General features: G+C 50.8%; 1 protein-coding gene and 1 long non-coding RNA gene across 2 annotated transcripts in view; one reads left to right on the top strand and one right to left on the bottom strand.

The window, feature by feature from the left end:
- Nuak1 (NUAK family kinase 1) overlaps window positions 1-20,352 on the bottom strand; it is a 65,703-nt gene extending 45,351 nt beyond the window's left edge. The window contains exon 1 of the mRNA XM_038314551.1: window positions 19,768-20,352. Coding sequence (XP_038170479.1) covers window positions 19,768-20,010 — 243 coding nt within the window. The 5' untranslated portion in view covers window positions 20,011-20,352. The remainder of the gene's footprint in view (window positions 1-19,767) is intronic.
- The window catches only part of LOC119803331, a 32,477-nt gene continuing 29,572 nt past the window's right edge, over window positions 19,200-22,104 (top strand). The window contains exon 1 of the long non-coding RNA XR_005283638.1: window positions 19,200-19,333. This is a non-coding gene — a long non-coding RNA (uncharacterized LOC119803331). The remainder of the gene's footprint in view (window positions 19,334-22,104) is intronic.

The raw sequence follows: 22,104 nt of genomic DNA, 5'->3' as shown, positions 1-22,104 counted from the left end.
AACGTGGAGGGACCTTGGTGGAGGATAGGTAAGCGTCCAGGGATATGAAGTCACTGCTTGCAGTAGAGTTTTATTTTGTCGTTATCATGGATGCCCTAACTGATAAGGAAAAAGTCATCAGAAGTTATTTTTATTCCCACAGAATTCCTGCTGTTTGGAAGTTAGGAATAACAGCACTGGTGTGCAGGCCATAGCACAGAGGGAGTGAAGATGTCACAGGCTTCGGTCTATCACCTCAGCCACCCTACCAGCGTCAACACCTTTGTTCCCCACAAAGGGAAGCCCTTGCTGCTCACTGTTTGTAATGAATAGGCTGATCCCAGCCCACACCCCTAACAGAAGGTCTTCAGGCTTCTCAGCTCCCTAATTATCACCCCAAAGGCCTACCCAAGGATGCTTGAAACAACAACCCTTCAGGCTACAAAACAGTCCCAAGCAAGGGCAACAGACCCCCATGGAGTACACTCCTCTTGGGCTGGCACTTCCTGAAACACCTTCTACCCCCATCTCAGTGGAGAGGAAGAGACTTGTGATCATCCTAGGGACTCTAGGGATGCCCTGGGTGGAAGTGTTGTGTGATATTTTACTCTTTTGGCTTTTTGAGGGGCCTGACACTCAGCTCCCTAATAAATCACACACAAAGTCTTATTCTTAATTATGAATGCCTGGCCTTAGCATGCTTGTTTCTTGCCAGCTTTTCTTTATAAATTATCACGACTACCTTTTGCCTCTAGGCTTTTAACTTTCTCTATTTCTGTATACCTTTCTTTGCTTCTTTCTCCGTGGCTTCCTGTGTAGCTGGCCCCTGGTGTCCTCCTCTCCTTGTTCTCTCTTTATCCACTCTGCCTGCTAGCCCCAACTATCCTTACTCCTGCCTCTCCATTAGTCATTCATCTCTTTATTAGATCATCAGGTGTTTTAGACAGGCACAGTAACACAGCTTCACAGAGTTAAACAAATGCAGCAGAAACAAAAGTCACACACCTGAAAATACTATTCCCGGGCATAAGAGAGTATGCCATGTCCCTGTGATCATCCTAGGGACTGCAGGGGAGACCTGGGTGGGAGGGTGTCATGTCTGGAGGTCCCCGCCTGTCATTTTCTCTGCCAGGATCCTTCCACATTCTATCGTCTGCTAACTTTTCCATCTTGCCAAGTATCCTACATGGGTCTTGAGACACTCTTATTGTTGGACTCCTGAGTGCCCTCCACCCCACCCCCCCTCACCAATATTCATAAACTCTGTTCACAGCAAAGCCACCTCTCCAGCATATCCAAACCAAGCCATGGTACATCCGGGATGGAGCAAGCACCCAGCACAGAGCACGTACAAAGGAAGATGCATGCCAAGAGTTTTAAAAGACAGGGCTAAAACTACCGCGGGTCACCTCATTCCACCCACCCAAACCGCAGCCACCTGCCACCAAGCCTTCCATTACCTGTCTCCGAGGCACTGAAGCCCCAGCTGCTCCCAGATCGCTTGCCTGGGAACGTCCCATCTTTCCAGTGGAGCTGAGAAGAGGTTCACGGTGACTCACAGTAATTTTAACAGTGATCATGGTAATTACCAGTTATCAAGCTCTTAGTAGACGCCTGGCCCCGAGTACCATTCTGTTAGATCTCTCAGCCCCTCGCTCATTAAAGTCTTGTGACAACATTATTATGCTTTCTGGGTGAACATAAATGAGGCCTGAGGGAGGGTAGGGACCTGCTGGTACAGAGAGATACAGAAATATATCTCCCAGAGTCCAGGGGCCAGCGACCCTGTGATTGGTACAGTCCCTGGCAACGAGGAGGGAGTTGGTGAGTTCAGCTAGACTCTCTGAACTGAACGTAAGGACAGAGCCACCTTCTGAAGCCTTTCTCCAGCTCATATTTAAGCCACTTTCATCTTAAAATATGCTTCTGTATGTAGCCCTTTCCACTGTCCATCTGGTCAGTGAAGGCAGACAGACACAGGCACAGACAGAAAGGGAGGCCTGGGAGCTGTGTTTCTACAAAACTGTGGTAATGAGTTCATTCCCTCAGCCTGCACAGGGCCGTGCTGTGCACAGGCCTCTCTAAGTGCACATCACCCCACTGTATTTTACAGCCCCCCTTCATGAGACAGGCTATGCTGCAGGAGACAACCACCAATCTAAAAAGGACCGCATCATGTTTCCACAGGTCATGAGTCAACACATTTCCAACCCAGATCCTTGCATTGCTGCAGCCCTGTTACTTCCACTGGGTCACACGTGTTCCTCCGCATTCTGTCCTGTCTACAGAGCTATACCTGGTAAAGCACATGTTGACATGACTTCTCTTCTCTGGAGACTAGGGTTCAGGGGATAGCTCGGCTATCAAACTGTTCATGAGTGGTGGTGATCTGGTCAGGACACTGAGCGGAACCAGCACACTCCAGAGTGCGTAGCCCCAGAGACACTCCTCCCGGAGCAGTGCCTTCCCAGTAGAACTGAGAAACCCAGTCACCAGGGGCCAGAGGCATCTCTGTGGAGCCCCACCAAGCAGTTTTCTGGTGTACCATACCGACAAATCCAATGTTCCCCAGATGTTCTCCATGTGAAACATTTGGTCTGAGACACAGCTCTCCTCTCCCCTCAAACTCTTACATTGGTTTAATGGTCTCCTACAGTTCAGCTAAAACATCCCGGAGCAGACATCTGAAGCCAGCCTGTCTCTGATGTGAGCACCCCATCTGCAGAGAAGACAGACGGAGAAGTCAATAAGGCAATCCTTCCCGAGAGCTAAGCACTAAGCAGGTCCTAAAACATAAGCTATGGGCAGATAAAAATGCAAGCTGCTTTCAAGTGTGTTTCTGAGAATTAACCTAAGGCTGATGCTCCAACAGAGACTGGTCTGGCCTGCTGAAGAAGCCAAACGCCTCTTCCCATCCCAAGACAACAGCTGTTCAAAATTCTGTCACCTGAGCAACAAAGATGATTGATCTAAGGGAAGGACTGTTTTTCTGGTTTCAGTTTTCCAAACAGCATGACTCCTTCATTCCCAAACAACTTACCCCTTAACCCACAGTCTAAGACACAAGTAACAGGTAGAACATAGGAAATGCACATGACCTTGAGTCATGAGACCAACCCAGCTCAGCCACAATGCTAACCAAGCGATGACCCCAGGAAACTTACTCCCCACATGCAGGTTCATCCAATGATTCAAAAACACAGACTTTACTAGATTTGCTCTCAGAACCGATACAAGAATGGATCACAGCCCCCATAAAAGCCACTCAAAGAAAAGCCCCAGAACCCACGCCCTGGGCCCCTGCAGACACGCATGAAGAGTTTTCATGTTAATGTAATTCCAGAAAGTTTAGCCACAGTAAACATGTAGAAAAACTGGACACATGGAATCAGAAACAGCCTCTATGATAGAATCAAGACGTGGCAGCTACAAGGGAGATGGGGACATGAACACACAGGTCCCAATCCCCAGCACCCATATAAAAAGCTGGTCACAGTGGCTTGGGTCTGTAACCCCAGGACTGTGCAGGTGGAGACAGGAGGAGTCTGGGGCTGCTGATTAGGCAGCCTAGCCTAGTCTATGGGTCCTAGGTTCAGCAAGAGACACTGTCTCAAAAATAAGAAGGAGGGGCTGGAAAGGCGACTCAGCGGTGAAAGCCACACACTGCTTTTGCAGAGGATCCCAGCATTTGTGTCAGGTAGCCCACAACCATCTGTAGCTCCAGCTCCAGCGGGCTGGATGCCTTGGCCTCGTGGGTACCTGCACTCACATACACAGACTCATACCCACACAGGGAGACACCTAACATCAGCTTTCACCTCCACGTGTACACACACACACACACACATACACATATGGATGCACCTGCACATGTGGACGCGTGCAAGCGCATACACACACACAAATACACACACAGATGCACCTGCATATGTGCACACACACACATATACAAACACATGAATGCACCTGCATATGTGGACGCGTGCAAGCGCATACACACACACAAATACACACAGATGCACCTGCATATGTGCACATACACACATATACACACACGGGTGTACCTGTATATGTGCATACACACACATACACATGAATGCACCTGCATAAGTGCACAAACACACACATGGATGGATGGACCTGCATATGTGCACGCACGCGCGAGGACACACATACACATGGATGCACCTGCATATGTGCACACACACACACGGATGCACCTCCACATGTGCATGCATACGCGTGTGCACACACATACACATGGATGCACCTCCACATGTGCACACACACACACACATACACAGAAAAAGATAAACATAAAGTCTTTGGGGACCTGCCAACTAACTTTACTTTTAATCTTTAACTCCTGAGTCTCAGAACATTCAGGATTCCAGCAGGCCATTTCTTTTGTTATAGGAAAGGGATAATTCCATCTTTCAAACTGGTCACACACACAAAAAAAGGAACAAAAGTTGATGGAGAAGACGGGCATGCTGTAAACAGGAGACGTGGAGATTCCTGAACACTACCGAGGAACATTTAGGAATGAGCTGAAAGCAGGCACTAAGGAAACGGCTCCGGGTAGTTGCCCTGACAGAGATTTCCTCAACAGCCGCCTCCAGGGTTTTTTTTGTTTGTTTGTTTGTTTTGTTTTGTTTGTTTTTTTGTTTTTCGAGACAGGGTTTCTCTGTAGCTTTGGAGCCTGTCCTGGAACTAGCTCTTGTAGACCAGGCTGGTCTCGAACTCACAGAGATCCGCCTGCCTCTGCCTCCCGAGTGCTGGGATTAAAGGCGTGCGCCACCACCGCCCGGCTCCGCCTCCAGGTTTGAAGGATATTGGTTCATCTACAAGTGGGCTTTGGCCACTGGAAAAACACACGTGCATCCAGAATTCTATTATAACACATTAGTATTCCCACATTAAACATCCGATTCGCCGGGTTCTGTCTTTCCTTGCTGGCAGCTCAGGGCAGGCTGAACGCGCAGGGGCTGGGGGCGGGGCCACTTTCCTCATTCACTCTGCTTGGTTATCACCCAGCCAGGCCAACACCGCCCAGCCCTGCAGTCTCTGTATCATGAAACACAGCATTCTCTAGGGCCAGGAAATCAATGCATACTCCTAACTGCCCCTTGTGGGGCTAACAAGCTGACTTTAGACTTTACCGCCACCACTGCGAAGAACAGGCAAAGTGAATGAGCTAAGCTATGGAAAATGCCCGGGCCCCGCGTGCATACGGCGCTGTATACGTTCCAAGCATGCCCATGGTTATTCTTATCAATGTTACTAACACACAGAGCTATGCAGACATGTGTCTGAGCACATTATCATTGGGCTTCAAACGCTAAGCCTCAGAGGGAGATGTCAGAGGGCAAAGTGAGAAGGGGCTGAGAGAAAGGAAGCAGCTGTCACCTCTTTGGAGAGGCCATTTCAGGCCACCCCGCTAAAAGAAATCCCTCCAGACATGCCTCTGCAGCCCCCAGGGAATCGATACTTACCGGATGGAATTATTTCCCTGAAATAAACAGACAGGCAAAGGTCACTACAACTGGGGCCTAGAAAGAAAACAAACCAGCTGCGGAGCTACAGGCAAGCGTATGACGCAACAGGGCAAAAGGTCGCAGCCCAGGCCCTGTGGGACGGCTTGGACAACCAGGTCCCTGTGGAGAAAACATACCAGGGGCAAAGCTATGGGAGGCTCATCCTGTTAGGAGCAATGTGGCCAGGCATAGATGGGGACATCATCAGGAGCGCAGATCCCTAAGCCTCTGGGATCCCATGCTACACACAACCGGAGCTCTCCACACTGGCGGGGCACAATGCCCTGGGGTCACATTGGCTCAGTCAGTCTTTATCAGGCTGTGTGTAAGTCATATGCCTCGTACACCAAACAGGGCTGGCACACGGCAGGCCTATGGGAATATCTCTGAATAAATTAAGTATGTTCCTCGGGGACAGAGACAGACCTGTGGGGACAGACAGCGATCTAGAGGCAGACGCTGTAGACCATAATGTTCACATGAGTTATGTCTCCAAACAAACTTCCTAAACACACCTGAACTTGTCTCTAAGCAATTGGAAGAAAGTGTGCGTTTGACATTCCGGAGAGGCCATGAGTGGCAGTAGCATAGTGGTTCAGGATTCAGATCCACTTACAAGCCGCGTTAGGTGTGAAAAAGAGCATCACTTTCCTCTGCCTCTGCTCATCCAGTGTCAAAGAGGAGTAACAGGTGTGTGCATCCCTAAGGTGCCCGTGAAGACCAATGCAGATCCGCGATTTCACACGTTTTCATGCAATGACTCTTAGGTAGCTATTATCACATCGCGGTAGGATAACAAGAAGAGAGGACAAGCTTCTATCCCGAGACAAGGACTGAGGGTCTCTGCGCACTCTGCTTGTTATAAAACACAGACAGCATAAACCGGTGTGGTGTGTCTCCAGACATGACTGCTCTGTCAAGACCTGTTTCTTAAAATGCCAGCTGCAGTGGGCTCCCTTCCCTTCGTATCCTGGTTAACTTACAAATGCTAAGTGTCCCAGGCGCTACCCCAATCCTGCTAGTCAGACCCTTGGAGGCAGGGGTGGGGTAGGGGTGTCAAAGACAGTATCTGAACGCTCACAGCTGCATCCCGTAGACTGGCTTGTCCCTCCAAATTTAAAATCACTAGATACACAAGCGCCCCGACTAGAGGAACCTCACCCCTCTATCCCCAGAGGCTTGCATGCTGTCTGACACAGGACACAGTCCAAAAATATCAGCTGATTCCAGTCAGTAGCAACCCTAGAAGTATTTCATATTTTGGGAGGTTTCGGGCATACATCAAACAATGCAGATACAGGCATTTTCTTCTTCATCTTAAAGCTCACCGAGTAAATGCTATCTCCCAGGCTCCCTTCTAGACATGGGAGGTACCTCAAAGTAGAGGAAGAGGTGCTGGCGAGGCAGTGCCAGGAGCTGCGGGGAGGAGGAGCAGCCTGTGCCTACCTCATTAAACCCGGCGCACACGGAGCAATACATTCCGCCGGACAGAACTTTCTGGGTGGGTGGAATTGATCTGTCATGCACTATCCATGGGTAGACTCCAGGCGTCCAGGACTACTGGCCACTTAAAAAGGTGGTTTGTGCAATCAAGAAACTAAATTTTCCTTTTGATGTCATGGTAATTAATTTTTAATAACCACGGGTGTCCCTATTTGACAGTGCTGGTCTAGGGCAGAAGAGAGAGAAAAACAAGTTGAGGTGGGGGTGGGGCAGGCAGCGTGCGCCATGAGCAGGGGGCATCCAGCGTGCCACGTGCCACATGCTATCCAATGCCTCTCACCCAATTACCGGATGCCGAATGTTCCCAGGTTCAGGGAACATGGAACAAGCAAAGTCGGGTGCGAAACACTGTGCTCAGCTGGAGTTTTTACAGTCCCATGACCAGTGGAAGTGGTAGGCAGCCCAGCCAAGCCCCCAGAGACTGGAGCTAAGAACACGGCCCTGTCATCCAAGGCTGATAGAGATCTCTTTCTCCCTGTCAACTCTACTGGTGGTCACTTTGTCCTTGGCAAGCACATCCCACCGGGTCCAGGACGCTGGGCAGATTTTATGAGGTTTCTTCACGTGATGCATAAGCACAAATACAAGCCTCTTAAATTCCTCCAGAAAACTGGTGGCCGATCCAAACATTGCATAGAATTAGAGCTCATCGTGGGGCTGAAAGGAATGCCAGACGGCCCTGCCCCCAGAGAAATGCTAAATATTTGTTTTGTTTTGTTTCCTTCATGAGCCATTTTAAGAAACAATTGCTTTTTCTACTTGAAGCAAAGAGGGGGGAGGAGACGGTTTTGTGGGGCTTGTTTTTTTAAAAAAATTGTGGTTTTGTTTTGTTTGTGGTTTGCAAATGGCATCACCAGATGAAGCAGTATAAAAGTAATTTTTGAAATTTTTTGAAAATAGTATTTTCCTGTTAAAGGGGCCTAATTCTTTTCTTCTTAGTTTTCACTTAATCCCCAGTGTTGGGGATTGAACCCTGAACTTAGCACGTGCTAGGCTAGCGATCAACCACTGAGCTACAGCCCTGACCTTTTCTTGTACTGTTTGATTTTGAGACAAGGGCTCGCCGAATTGCCCAGGTAGGCCTTGAACTTACAATCAATCCTCCGGCCTCTCAGTCTCTCAAAGGGCTGGGATTATAGGCCAGCTCCACCAGGCCTGGCTGTGAGATTTCGTTAGCAACACAGATATTGCAATCACTCATGCACTCAGGCCGTCTGTATTTCTTAGCCACACAGACACAGCAGAAGGTGAGGCTGGTAAGAAGCCCTGTGTTGTGGAGTGTCTTACAGTGGAGGACGAGAGCAGGGGGCACCCTGGCTCCAGCTAATTGGATGCAATATGCGAACAAGATAAAAGTCCCATAACACACAGCCCATGAGAGAGGCTAGACTAGAAGCTGACTGGGCCATTTCACCATCTCTGTACCCCTGTAGCTGGGGGCAGCATCTGACCCTGCGGGTCCCCCACAAATACAGCCAGTACCTGCCTTAACTCAAGATGGCCTCAACTTAGAATTTCAGACCTGATTTTGGGAAAGTCATTGGTTGTTCCTTCTAAACCTCCACATCCTTGTCTGCATGATGACTATGATAACCTCACAGGTTCAAAGGCAAGAAAGCAAGAAGAAATAAATCAAGGGCTGGGGGTGCTGCTCAGTGGTAGGGAGCTGGTCTAGCCTGCATGAGGCCTGGGTCCCATCCCCAGCAACCTCCCCATGCCACACACATACTCAGGAAAAATAAGGAAATAAAGAGAGAGAGGGGAAGGGGGGGAGGGAGGGAGGGAGGGAGGGAGGAAGGAAGGAAGGAAGGAAGGAAGGAAGGAAGGAAGGAAGGAAGGAAGGAAGAAAGGAAGGAAGGAAGGAAGGAAGAAAGAAGAGAGGGAGAGAGGGAAGGGAAGGGAGGGGAAAGACAGTTTGCATGCCTGGCACAGGATTGTCACTCAGTAAGGCTTCCTGTCCCTGAGATTCCTCCCTCTGCCCTAGACCTGTCTATACATTCAAAACAGTGGCTAACTCTTGGTGAGATGTCCACTTGATTCCTCTCCAGAACACCCTCCACCAGCTTGCCTGCCCAGCCCCGAGTACTCCACTGGATCCTCCCTGGAAGTGACCCCCATTACTAAGTTCCAAAGTGGGGCTGTGCCCACCCAGAGTGAGTGCTTCACTTAGGAGGAACGCAGTAATGCTCTGGGCTGGGCTCAGAACTGCCCAGACAAACCAACTGCTGTTAGCCTGCCTACACACACACACACACACACACACACACACACACACACACACCAAGGAGCTGAAGGCAGTTTATTTCCTTCAAGTCTGTAAAATGCTCACTCATCTCCTTGGCTTTCATGGCTATTCCCACATCCCAGATGAAGAAAGTGCAGCATAACGCTCTGCAGGTCACAAAGAGAGTTTCTTAGTCACAAACAAGATCATCTGCCTGCCTGACACCATCCTGAGAATTTCCCAGCAGTCACATGGTGGCTCACAACCATCTGTAATGAGATCTGATGCCTTCTTCTAGCATGCAGACATACATGCAGGCAGAACACTGTGTACATAATAAATGAATTAAACTTTTTTTTTTGGTTAGTTGGTTTTTGGTTTTTTGAGACAGGGATTCTCTGTGTAGCTTTGGAGTCTGTCCAGAAACTCACTCCCAGGCTGCCCTCGAACTCACAGAGATCCACCTGCCAATGCCTAGCAAGTGCTGGGATTAAAGGTGTGTGCCACCACTGCCTGGCCAGAAAAGCCATTTTTTTCTTTTTTAAATATTAATTTTTTATTATGTATACATTATTCTGTTTGCTTGTATGCCTGCAGGCCAGAAGAGGGCACCAGACCCCATTACAGATGGTTGTGAGCCACCATGTGGTTGCTGGGAATTGAACTCAGGACCTTTGGAAGAGCAGGCAATGCTCTTAACCACTGAGCCATCTCTCCAGCCCCAGAAAAGCCATTTTTAAAGGCTCATGAGCCATACTATTGGTCAAAGCCTGGCACGGGCAGGTTTGGAAAGAGGGACCATTGAAGGTACAGAGTTCTTTTCTAAACTACCACCCAAAGGGGTGAAAGTTGAGCCAATGAGCTCAGGAAAGGAGCTAATAAAATCCACCGCCGCCTCCTCTCTGTGCCTTCCTGATAGGACTCTGTGTCACTAATGAAAGTAAATGGAGTGGAATTCTTCTCTCACGCCGACAAAGCAAATCGTGATGGCATTTTTTTCCAGACATGCACTAACTCCACCGTCCAGCCAGTTTACAGTTCCTCAAGTGCTTAATTTACAACCTGGGGAGAGTGTTTTGGAAACCTCAAAGATGACTCCTGCAATGTAGAGCCTGCACAGTCTGCAGAACTTCAGAGGGCTGGGGCCTCCAGAGGAAGCCTGGCAGCTCAGGAGCGACCCAGGCAAGGAGGGTGCATAGCTTCCAAGAAGTGAGTAGCAGATGCCACGGCAGCAGCCTGTGGATGGTTCAGCCTCCTCCTCTCCCCAGCCACACAGAAGCATAATGGAGAACCATGCTGCAGTCCTGGCTGGTCCACTTTGTACATGGTACCAGGTAAGGAGAGGGGAACAAAGCCCCCAGGGGAACTTCCTGCCGCCTCAGGCCTTCTCAGACTTTCCCTTCTCTGGATGCTGATAGGCTCTTCCTGCAACGGTTGTCCGCTCGTTCATTCCCTGAGTACCTACCATCCACACCACCAGTGAGACAGAAGCCCATTTCTTCCCTAGAGGCTGATGGACAGGAGGGGCTGGCCACACAAAAATCCAACCTACACGCTGGGAGGAAGCCAACGCTGAGCTGGGACAGAGGAACAAGGAACAGATCTTGAGGACCGCGGCAAATGGGGAACGGTGCCTTTGTGAAAGCAAGCAAGGAAGGGTTTTAATGGAGAGCGGCAAGCCAAGGTCCTCAGGTTCTCCACAACGGTCTCTCCAGTGCTGTTACTTTCCAGATCCCACTGTCCCAAGCCGAAGGATTAGAGCTGTGACCACCAACCCACTTTTGACACAAAGACTCAATCCAGGCCCTTACCACGTTGGAGGCTGTGGACCCCCCAGACCCTGAATTTCCTGTAAACAACTTGCTTGCAGCTGCTCTGAGCAAAACAACTTGTTTTCCTGTGTTTGCAGCTGCTCTGAGCACGAGACAGGGGAGTGGGTTCTAGTGGCTGCAGCTGAAAGATCCCGAGAGCTGGGGCGTGGCCAGAGCACTATATAAGCTGCCCCTGGATATGATAAAGTTGGCATTCTTGTTTCAAGGATGACCTATGTCCCCGCGTCTCTGTCTGTCTGTGTGCATGTGTTTTTAAATCTCCAGCCTAGTTCCCGGCTCGCGTACCGTCCCGTAGTGCAGGCGTTAACATTATCAGGAGTAAATTCAAGGCTAGTGTGTCTAAGGTCCTACTGTGCAGCAGGTTCTGCATCAGAAGTCTGCAAACCCTAACGCTGATTCTAAGTAATAAGGCGCTGGGACATGTTTTGCTGACCACAAAAACATGCAGCTCTCCCAGGCACCTGCAGCTACCGAGAGCGGGGTGGGGTAGGGGGACAAGTGGGATGTGGATCTGGGTCTGTCTACTACACTGCTGGGATTTCTTACACAACCCCCCGATTTTATATTCTGGTTATTTCAGATGAAATATTAGTACCTGCTATATTCTAAACTAGGGTATCTCAAAAGCACGTGAGACCAGTCTCCCCCGAAATGTCCCCACTGTGCCGGGCCCATCTTCAGCACACATGAAACACTCCGGGTGACCGCTCCATGGGAGGGAAGAAAGGTACATGTCAGCCAGAACAGGGAAGCATGCCAGCTGGAAAGAGAAGAACTGCAGCTACCACCTGGGTTTGCCTAGCAGGATGTGATGCCCTACAGGCAGGCGGCAGAAAAGTGAACAGGTGTCTTTCAGACTAGTGATGACCCTGGCTGCTTGGATGGCTGTGGCCGTACCAGGTGGTAGACTTAGCCACATCATCGCATTGAGTCGTCTCCATGAGCCACCAGATAAGATTCGCCACGCTGATGAGAAAGAGAGAAGCGGAAGCTAAAATATAGGAACCTACCCAAGGTCACCTTGCTGTCAAGGACTGGAATGAGATGTGGAAACAAAGTCTATCTCCAAGACGTGTGTGTGTGTGTGTGTGTGTTAAGGCAAGTAGGGTACCACCTTCCACTTCCTACATAAGATAGGAGTCTCGTAGGACTGGAGGTTTGACATCTTGGAGGACTGACAAGACATAGCCTTCCCCGGTCATCACCACTCCCTGCCCCCAAAGGACCACAATTTTCAAATAACAGTTTTCTTGAAATGTGATCCACACGTCCTTAGCTCATTTTACAGCACACAATTCAGGGGGTTTTTTTTAGTCTCTTCTCAAAGTTGTGCAAGCATGATCACAATTGTAAAAGACGTTCATGACCCCCCAAAACAAACACACCTGGTAGCAGCCACTTTGAATTTGCTGCCAACTCTAGCATCGGCCCTGACAACCGCCGATCTTTCTGTCTCTACGGACTGGCTGTCGTGGGACATTTCACAGACATGGACTCATAGGCTGCATAGTAGCCTTTCATAACTCAGCATGGTTGCTCCGTGCTGCAGCACGTAAGAAGCCCTTCTGTTTCTTCTCATTGCTGAACAACATTCCACAAATAAATCATGCAAGAGATCGCAAGAATATTCTAAGGAAAGGGAGCACACCAAATTCCGTGCATCCACGCATAGGGAGGTGAACACTTGTGTGCCTTCCTCTTAACCTGTTCCGACCCATTGTGAACACATTTCTATGTGGACATGTGTTTGTATTTCTCCTGGGTAGCCCTGGGAGTGAAACTGACCAGCCCTAGCTTTTACATACAGTTAAAAGTTTACTGAAGAATCTCGCCATGAAGCCAACATCTGGCTGCTCCTGGGATGTTTCCAGGGAATTTTATCAATTCAGCCAGACTCCAGTCACGGGTGGGTCATCTGGCCCAGCCCCTCCTCTCCTGGATCCTGGGATTCTCTTGCCGTTACACTTGCCAGTGTCGTCTGGACGGGCGCAATGATAAATGCGTTCTGCTTTAAAGCAGATACTTCGCAAATCATAACTTACAGATGCTCTGAGACTTTCATGTGGGAAAGATGAATGAGAATTCTGCTGTCTGACTCTGGAGCCACTGAGGACAGGAAGCCGCAGCCAGGATCCCGACAAGCCCTGGATATACGTCTCCCTGACAAACACATGAGCAAATGTAACAGCAAAGGAATGTGTGCGGGGAAGGGTCCGCCAGCCTTTGCAGACATAGCTCTGCTCATCCATTCATCCCCAGTCTTGTGTTTCCTTGCCAATGAGTGTAAATGTTCCTCGGGTCAGGGAGGATAAGCTTCAGTGACTACACCTCTCCGAAAGTCCCTAGCTAGATTTATTCATCTCGGCTCCATCCTGCAAGACTTGGTTGGGGGCCGACATCATGCCTGGTCCTCAGCAAGGCATCTCTGGTGGGCGGCGTGAGATGGGTTCAAGGCAGTTGGACAGGGTGTAACACAGAAAAGGAACCTTGCTTGAGTAGTTTATCTCTTACCACACCCTAAGAGGAAGGCAAGCAAGACATCCCGGAACCCTGTGGGTGCTTTTTCACTATGTGCTAAAAAGGTAAACATGTTCATTCATAGAAGCCCCCACCCTCATCCCAGGCATGCAGGAGCAGGCTCTTTGGGGAACAAAGGATGCAGTGTATGTTCCAGTGAAGAGGTCCTTGGTGGGAGTCATTCCCTCTCTATCCTCAGCCCATCTCTCTCCCAAGATGGTTTCAATGCTTAATCTTTTCGCACCTCAGCTCTTGGAAAACTCTCCCTGCTCCAGGCCAGCACCCCAAGCCCCCAGGCACCGAACCCCTCTGTGACCAGCATCCACCTCGACAGATTCCCAAGAGTTATGGTCAAGATCTCCGGGTGTAAACACCAGCCTTGCTGCTGATGTGACCTTGTACAAGCTGGATAACCTCACTAGGCCTCAGCTCCTTCTTCTGGAAAATGGGATAAGATCTTTAGGGAAGTTCAATCTGTTAGTATGTGCCTGGCACACCCCCAACACTAGGAACTATAAACCGCTACTATTATCAACTATTACAGCTCCCGGCCTACCTAGCAATCTTGCATCCCACTACACCCCAGCATAAATCTGACATCACCAGCCCCTGTGAAGTCACCAGGTTGCGGGCATTTGAAACCCAGATGCAGGGGCAGCCTCAACATTACTCAGCCTCCCCTCGTCTTGGCTGGTAGAGACAACAGCAGCAAAGCGGTCTGTGCAGTTCTGCCTGTCTGCAGATTTTCTGGTTCTGTTCACTGGTTACCAGTGCCTCCCATTGCCAAAAAAACGCCAATGCTGTCTGAGGCCAAGGACAGCAACCCATAATCTCTACCCCTCAGTGACGGTCCTTTGCTCTGTGAATTTGCCTCTGTGCCATCCTAGACGCCTTAGCTGACACGGCCCTGCCTCTACATTCGCTTTCTAAACTACAGCAAAAACCCATCTCAAGAAAGAAGTGGACGCAGCTGACCTGGTGCCACTGGCAAAATGGATCCAGAGTCACCGCTGTGTGACATTCCTCTAAGAGCCATGGGTCTCGAAACAGACAGACCTATGGGCTACTGTCCGGTTGTGACCCTCAACTCATTACCCACCAATATGTTATTTTCTTCATCTGTAGAATGGGTCCAACTAGGATTTAACGCCTTAAATGAGGGAACATGTCTGTAAAGCTCTAGGCTCATCATGACACACTTTATGATTTCATAAATATCAGTTGGAGGTGGATCGGAGGTGGCTCAGTTGATGTGTTAACTGTACAAGTGAGGGGACCTGAGCCTGAGCCCCAGAACCCACACAGAAATGCTGGATATGGTAGCATGCTCCTGTAATCCCAGCACTGGGGAGATAGAAACAGGTAAATTCCCGGGGTTTGCTGGCCAGCCAGTCCACTATCAGAGACACTCTCAACACACAAAGGATGATTTGCCTCTGGTCTCCACATGTTCACCCACATGTACATGTAGACCCACATGTACACAGGGACACACATATTCTCTCTCTCTGCCTCTCTCCCTCTCTCCCTCCCTCTCTCTCTCCCTCCCTCCCTCCCTCCCTCTCTCTCTCTCTCTCTCTCTCTCTCACACACACACACACTTAAATTCTCTCTCACACATACTCTTACATGTTTCTCTCTCACACACAACTCAAATATTCTCACACACACATGCAGACTCTCACATACACACACAACCACACACTCTTACACTCTCATATATTCTTTCTTTCTCACACACACAATAATCTGCTTGTAACAGCAGGAACAGGTGTTTCTGTATGTGTGTGTATCTCAATCTTCTGCTTGTAATATCAGAATCAGGTCTCTCTCTCTCTCACACACACACACACACACACACACACACAAATCTTCTGCTTGTAACAGCAGGAACAGGTGTTTTTGCTCAGGATCAAACTACTTTTAATGAACAAAGCTAGCACTGGTCACCTCCTGAGATGACGACACCTCTGTTAAGTGTGATGTTGGCCTGGGAACGGTCCCCTCCCTCTCTGTCCCTTCCCTCTCTTCTAGCCTACTGCAAGCTCCTTGGCTTAGTCATGCCTGGATCCACATTTAACATGGCAAGTGTGTATGGCAGACGATACGAAATCTGTCACAGCACCTAACAGAATTCACTCGATATCTACAAATGTGTTTCATAAGCCGGGCGGTGGTGGCGCACGCCTTTAATCCCAGCACTCGGGAGGCAGAGGCAGGCAGATCTCTGTGAGTTCGAGACCAGCCTGGTCTACAAGAGCTGGTTCCAAAGCCACAGAGAAACCCTGTCTCGAAAAAAAAAAAAATGTGTTTCATGTCTGCTGCTAAGACTGTGAGTCTTAGAGAGCGAGGACCACATTGTCAAACAAAGGACAGACATCCCTGATTAAGAATCAGGTTTCTTTGCCCAAACTCAGTCACTTAACATGTCTGTGAGGGGTTGGGCTGACACGCTGGCCAAGATCTCTGATTCTCTGGAAACTGGATTTGAGCCTTAACTCAAACACAGCACCTCAGCCCCTGTGCACGCGATGCCCGTACATAACCCACTCTAGAAGGCCAGTTTGTTCATCTGGCTCTCAGAGCCACAGCTGGCCATCACTGGGCTGAGGGAATCGCTTTGGCAAGAGCTTACCCTTTTAAGATTCACTTTGACCAAATGGGCCCCCCCAAAACTGTATGTTTGGGTTCAATTTTTTTTTGTTTTGTTATGTTGTGTGGTTTTTGTTTTAGCAATACTTTGTGTGCCCTAAAGGCCCGAGGAATTGGCTCCCAAAGTGTGCACACTGTAGGATGACCCAGAAGTTCATTCTGCAGTCAGCCCAAAACTTCATCCAAACAACGGTTGTGTAATAAATGGGGCCCAAATTCAACACTGCAGAAATACATTCAGATCCTATCTGAATCTGCTCGACTGTCTCGCCTTTCTATGCCCGCACCTCCCTAATTAATCTAATTACCCTGGCAAAGAAGTAGCCCCCTCACCTCTCCCTCTGTATCTCTTTAAGATCCAAGGCTAATTGGCCAATGCAACCTGTCTCTCTGACAGCCTTAAACTGTAGATACAATCATAAATGAGAATAAGAAAGAAAACCCACCAGGAAGGAACACTAGAGTGTTTCCTTTTCACCTTTGAAACTTTACTCAGGTTACTGTCTGCAACTCTCAAAAGCCCAAGAAGCTGGGGAATGTCGGCATCCGACGCTCCAGCAGAGGGACCTAGCACTTCACAGTTAAGTAGCTTCCAGAAAGCTCCAATGCCAGGAAGGGTCTGAATGGCAGCCAGGGCTCTGAGCCTTTCTGTAAAGCTTGCCCCAATGTTAGGCTCATCATCTCAAGTCACTGTGAGCTCCTGCCTTATAGACATGCTTAGGATGTGGCCGTGAGACCACATTAGGGCTCTAGAAAACAGAAGCACCTGGACCATGCAGAGGGCTGAGGCTGCAAGCTCCTGAGTCAGTTACTCTGAGCACAGAATGTGATGCTGCTCTGGCTTGAGTCTCCCTCAGAAGGCCCTTCTTTCCAGGTCGGAAGTTCTAAGCTACAGGAAATGACTCTCCATTGTGAGCAGGACCCCCCACTTCAGGCAGGAATGCTGATTTCCCAAGCATCTCCAGCTGGTTGATTTACACTGATACCCAGCACCTGATTCATCTTAACAGAAAAGACAGACATCGCCGTTCCTCCTGAGACCTGCTCTCAAAGGGACTGGATCAAAAACATCAACTGTAATTCTACCCAAAGAGGGAGCAAGCAGAATTAAGCCTGCTCCTCAGCCTCCTCAACGGAAGCTTCCAGGCAAGTTGCGAATGTCACGCTAATTTTTTTTTTTTTTTTTTTTTGCTGCTCTCGACACTGACTCACCAGGCACTGACCAGGCAAGCACAATGCTGACCTCTATTTTTGTTATTGCTGCTTGTGGTATTTTCTCTGCAGCCAGACGTGGGGTTTTCCACCTGACAATTCCAGTTTCTCACTTGGGCTCTTCTGCCATCTGTGAACAGTGCACTCAGTGGGGGAGGATGCTGCACCCTGGAGGACTTCTCCCCTCCAAACATCAGTTTCCTACCGGTTAAAAAGCAATCCAGTCACGGGAGGATCTTGCTAACGCTCAACTTAGCAATCAAGCCGAAAACAGCCCAATGGAGAAGTGGAGCAGCTTGGGAACTGTCAGTTCCTGAGCATGTATCTACCACCAGCTGCACAATCTTTACATAATTCTTGAATAAAACAAGAGATTTCGGTGAAATTAATAGCACAATGGGAGGGTGAACTAGACAATAACAGCGGACTGGTCTCGTCACAGAGAAACGAAGCTCCATCGTTCTCTGGGCGCCCCCTAGTGGTCATGAGGCTAAATCCTGGCAGAAGGTTCAGTTTTGTGCAAATAAAGAGCCAGACACCCACTGAAAGAGAGGAAGGCAGGCGCCTGCCTACCAATGCAAGTCTAACTCAGCCCGGGGCTCAGACAGTCAGATGAACGCCTGACTGGAAGCCACAATAGAGCTCAGCAGGCAAGTGTACACCGCCAAAACTCAAAGCAGCTTGGTTGACTCCCAAGAAGGTGCCGCAGACCCTAGATCCACACTGGCTTCTCAACCCCTCACATTCTCCCATCTTCAACCTGCATCCCAGACTGGGTCTGTTTTCCATTATCCTGCTTTCCAACTTCCCAGCACGATTCCTCAGCAGCTCTAAAGGCAACAGGGGCAAGGAGCTACACTTAGTTTTTCTGCTTATTCAACACCCAGCCTGGGGAATATCAACTCTGAAGAAACGCATGAATGAAGCCTGCTTCCCAGGCACTTCCGTCATCAGAGAACACCTTTGCAACCATCTCCTCCTCGGAATTCTCAGCCCGCAGAGCGAGGGGCACCTGCACCACTGCTTTGAAACTTGCTGTAGAATTCACATATGGCGGGGCAGATTTATTTTAAGGATACGATTCTCATTCCCCAATTCATTGACTTTTTAAGTGATAATGTAGCCTCAACCTTGACAATGAGTCTGAGAAGCTGAAGAGGGGGGGACTATCCAGCTGGCCACATCCTTGAAAATTACACAAGGGTAAACCTTGCTGGCTGTAATCATTTTCCACAGCTATCTGACAGCTCGCTTGCCCTTCCCTGTAGCCACTGGTTAGGTTTATAAGCAACAGTGGGTCCCCAAATACCCTTAAAAGTGCACATAAGAAGGTATCATAATTGGTTTCTTACTTTGGCCCTAAATCAATTAAAATACATCTGATACTCTTTAAATCAGAGAACCATGCTCATTTCTGCCATACACCACACAAACCCTTTCTGCAGCAGTCAGACACTTTGGACCCAACTCTAGCCACAAGCAGTGTGGATTCCAAGGGCCAGTTCTGCAAATGGGAAGACGACAACAAACCAAAGTTGGGACCACTTCTGAGCCCCCGAGGCACTCCGAGCACTCCTTGGTACCCTGGCAGAGCTTCAGCTGTTACCGGGGCAGCTAGCCAGACCTCTTGAACAATTGAGTAGCCCTGTAGCCACGATCTGGAAGGTAAGCAAGCCTGCAGCACGTCACATCTGTGTCTGAATGGCCACCCATGACCTGGCCATGGCAGTCTTGAGGCCAGAATGCAAACTGTCAAAAACCTCAGACATTCGGTTGGAGCTTCTGGTTTTTACAGGCAACCGTCTGTCTGCTTTTGCCGCAACAGCAGCATCAGGGTGATGGAGCTCAGCGAAAATATACAGAGAAGTGGGATTGAGGTAAGATGGGAAAGAAGTGAGGGTCCCGAGCAACTATAGGGCACAGACTTGAGAGTCCGGTTTCATGACTAAGGATGTGGGTCTTCTGGAGTTGTACAAATAAGGAACCCTCAGGTAAGGCATGAAGGTGTGTCTGCGGGGGAGACCCCACGTTCCCAAAGCTGCAAAATATTTGCGAATCCTAAAAACACTTTGCTAGCTGGTGGGAAAAAAAGGGGGGAAAGCCTCAAAATATGTGCAGACAGGATGTAACAAGTGTTTCCAGAGATATACACCTGAGTCATGGGTGCTGAAGGGAAAAGTCAAAAGCGTGCCTGGGGGGCTTCTGCCGAGACCCCTCTTGGTGGAGAGAGCCTCGGTGGTGTGGTGTGCTCAGACCCCACTTGGTCCACCGCAAAGCTAGCGGGTACCACCCAGGGATTTCCCCTACTCACCACTCGGCCTGAAAACCTCTCGGTGGCTCTCTTGACTTTGCCGTAGGTACCTTTGCCCAGGGTCTCCTGCAGTTCATAGCGATGCTTCAAGTTGTGTTTGTGGTGATGTCTCTTCACCCCGTGCGGCTTCCTGGGCTCCGTTGGGGCAGCAGTCGCCCCGACCACCGCCTCCCGCTGAGAGCCCGGCAGCCCGGGCTCCACATCAGGGCCATCTCCTGCCGCGGGCACTGCCGCCTCTTCCATGTCCAAGCGCGGGGCGAGCCGGGCTGGAGAGGGCAGGACCCGGCACGCACTGGGGCTCTGGGTGGTCCCCGCTGAGGGAAACCAGGGTACGTTCAAGGTCTCCCCCGCAGCATTGCTGAGACAACCCGACCTGGCTCTGGCTGGCCGCTGGGTCACTAGAGGCGGCGGAGACTGCACATCTGGCGCCCCGGGCGCGCACGCTCGGCGCACCGCCCCCCGGCTGGCCGCAGCAACAATCTGCGGAGCGTCCGGCGAGGTGGCGGCGGTGTCAGGGGAGGCGGTGGTGTTCGCGAGAAGGAGGGGAGAGGGTGGCTACGAGCGCAGAGAGAGGAGTGTTATGTGGGGCGCCGCGCCCCCCGCCCCCGCGCCAGGAGGACGCGCAGACGGGGCGGGGCGGGAGGGGAGCGCGGGGCGGGCGCCCGGGCGTCCCCACCTCCGCGTCGGGCCACCGCGCAGGGAGGGGGTGGGGTGCGTGTCGTCGTTCACCCTTTGTGCGGCGCGGCGCAGGCCCGGGCGGCGGCCAGGGCGCTTTGTCCTCGCCAGGCGGGGAGCAGGCAGTACCGGTGGGGTTGGGGGTGGTCCTCAGTGCGTTTGTCCCCCTCCCCGGGCTTCCTGCACTCACCCTCCGGAGCTACTGCGGGCGGTCTGCGGCTGGCTTTGGCCGATCGGCCGCGGATAAAGCTCTCGCCGGGCCCCGAGGCCGCAAAGGCGACTACGTACAGAGTCCGGGTGGCCCAGGCGTGCGCGTTGTGGCCCGGGGCTGCACCCTCCCGGGCCACCCTTCATGTTTGTTATGGTGTCGCAGCGGCCACCAGGCCCGCGAGAGCTGGGGGAGGCCGGGGAAAGGAGGCCCAGCGGTGTTGGGTTACCGGCGGTGAGTCACGGTCTCCTCCCGCTGCCGAGGCCCTGCAGGCCTCCAACTCCGGCCCGGCCAGGGCAGCGCCCTCCGGTGCCACCGCGGAACCTGGAAAGTCCCCCGGGAGGGATGCTTCGGGACCCCGCACCCGGCTTTCTCAGGGAGAAAGGCGGAGTCAGAAACGAAGGGAGGCCCAAAGGAGGAACCCGGCCCTTTGGGGCGCTGATCACCCGTGAGGTCTAGGAGTCCGGCAGGAACTACAGCCGAAGAGGGGAGGAAAAGTGGAGGCCTGGATGGAGCTGGGTTACCCGAGCTGCCCAGACCAGTGGGAAGGCCCCTTTCCGAGGTGGACAGACCATGGTTCTCGGATGGACCAGGACCTGGGCCCTCTGAGCAATTCCTTGCCCAAGCCAGAGGCCACTTGCAGGCCTCCTGACTCCCTCGGGTGATAAGAATTTTCCTTGACTAAAAAGGCCAGATCTCCCCCACCAGGTGAGGGTCAGGCAGGAAGGCCTCCCAGCTGCATCTAGGCTTCAGAGAGGAAAAAAAAAATAAGACACGAGAGGGGAAAAATTTAAGAGGCCTTAGGAAATTTTTTCAAGTAATTTCATGTAAATTACAGTGTTCCAGACTAGGGTGGGAAGAGCGAACAGGAAATTTCGAGAGGCTGGTGTGTTCTGCGAGTTGCCCTGGAGCTGGCGCTTGCCCTGCGCCCCTCCGGTTCCTCCCGCCCTCCGCATTCCACGCTGTCTTCACCCCTGTCTACTTATCACCTTACACTGGACTCCGACAGCCGGCCCGCGCGAGACCCCCACCCCCACCCCCGCTGCCAGAATTACACCGCCCCTCACTCCTCTGCCCCGTTCTGCTCTCGGTAGCCTTATCTCCAAACTTTATTTACTTATTTTAGGGGTGCCTGAAACCCCTCCGCCAGCCCCAGCCCGCCCTTAAAAGCACTCAACAAACGGCGCAAAGGCCGTGTTTATTCTGATCTGGTCATCCCAATAGCCCTTTCAGGGACTCCCTGCCCCCATCCTGAAGCTGCAGGCTGCTTTTTAAAAGTCCCGCAGACATGCATGAAGATTGCAAGACAAGTTGGTGGCATGCAGGTAGAGTCCCGGGTCCCCACTGAATTGGCTGGGAGATTTTAGTGAAACGATTAACCTTTTCTTCCGTTTGCTCTTAAAATAGGTCTCTGAGTCTGGTTGATTTTAGTTGTGGCTTGGTTTTCAGGTGAA

Source organism: Arvicola amphibius, chromosome 17 (genome assembly GCF_903992535.2).
Source record: "Arvicola amphibius chromosome 17, mArvAmp1.2, whole genome shotgun sequence".
NCBI classification, from domain to species: Eukaryota; Metazoa; Chordata; class Mammalia; order Rodentia; family Cricetidae; genus Arvicola; species Arvicola amphibius.
This window is presented reverse-complemented; position numbering and strand designations above follow the sequence as displayed.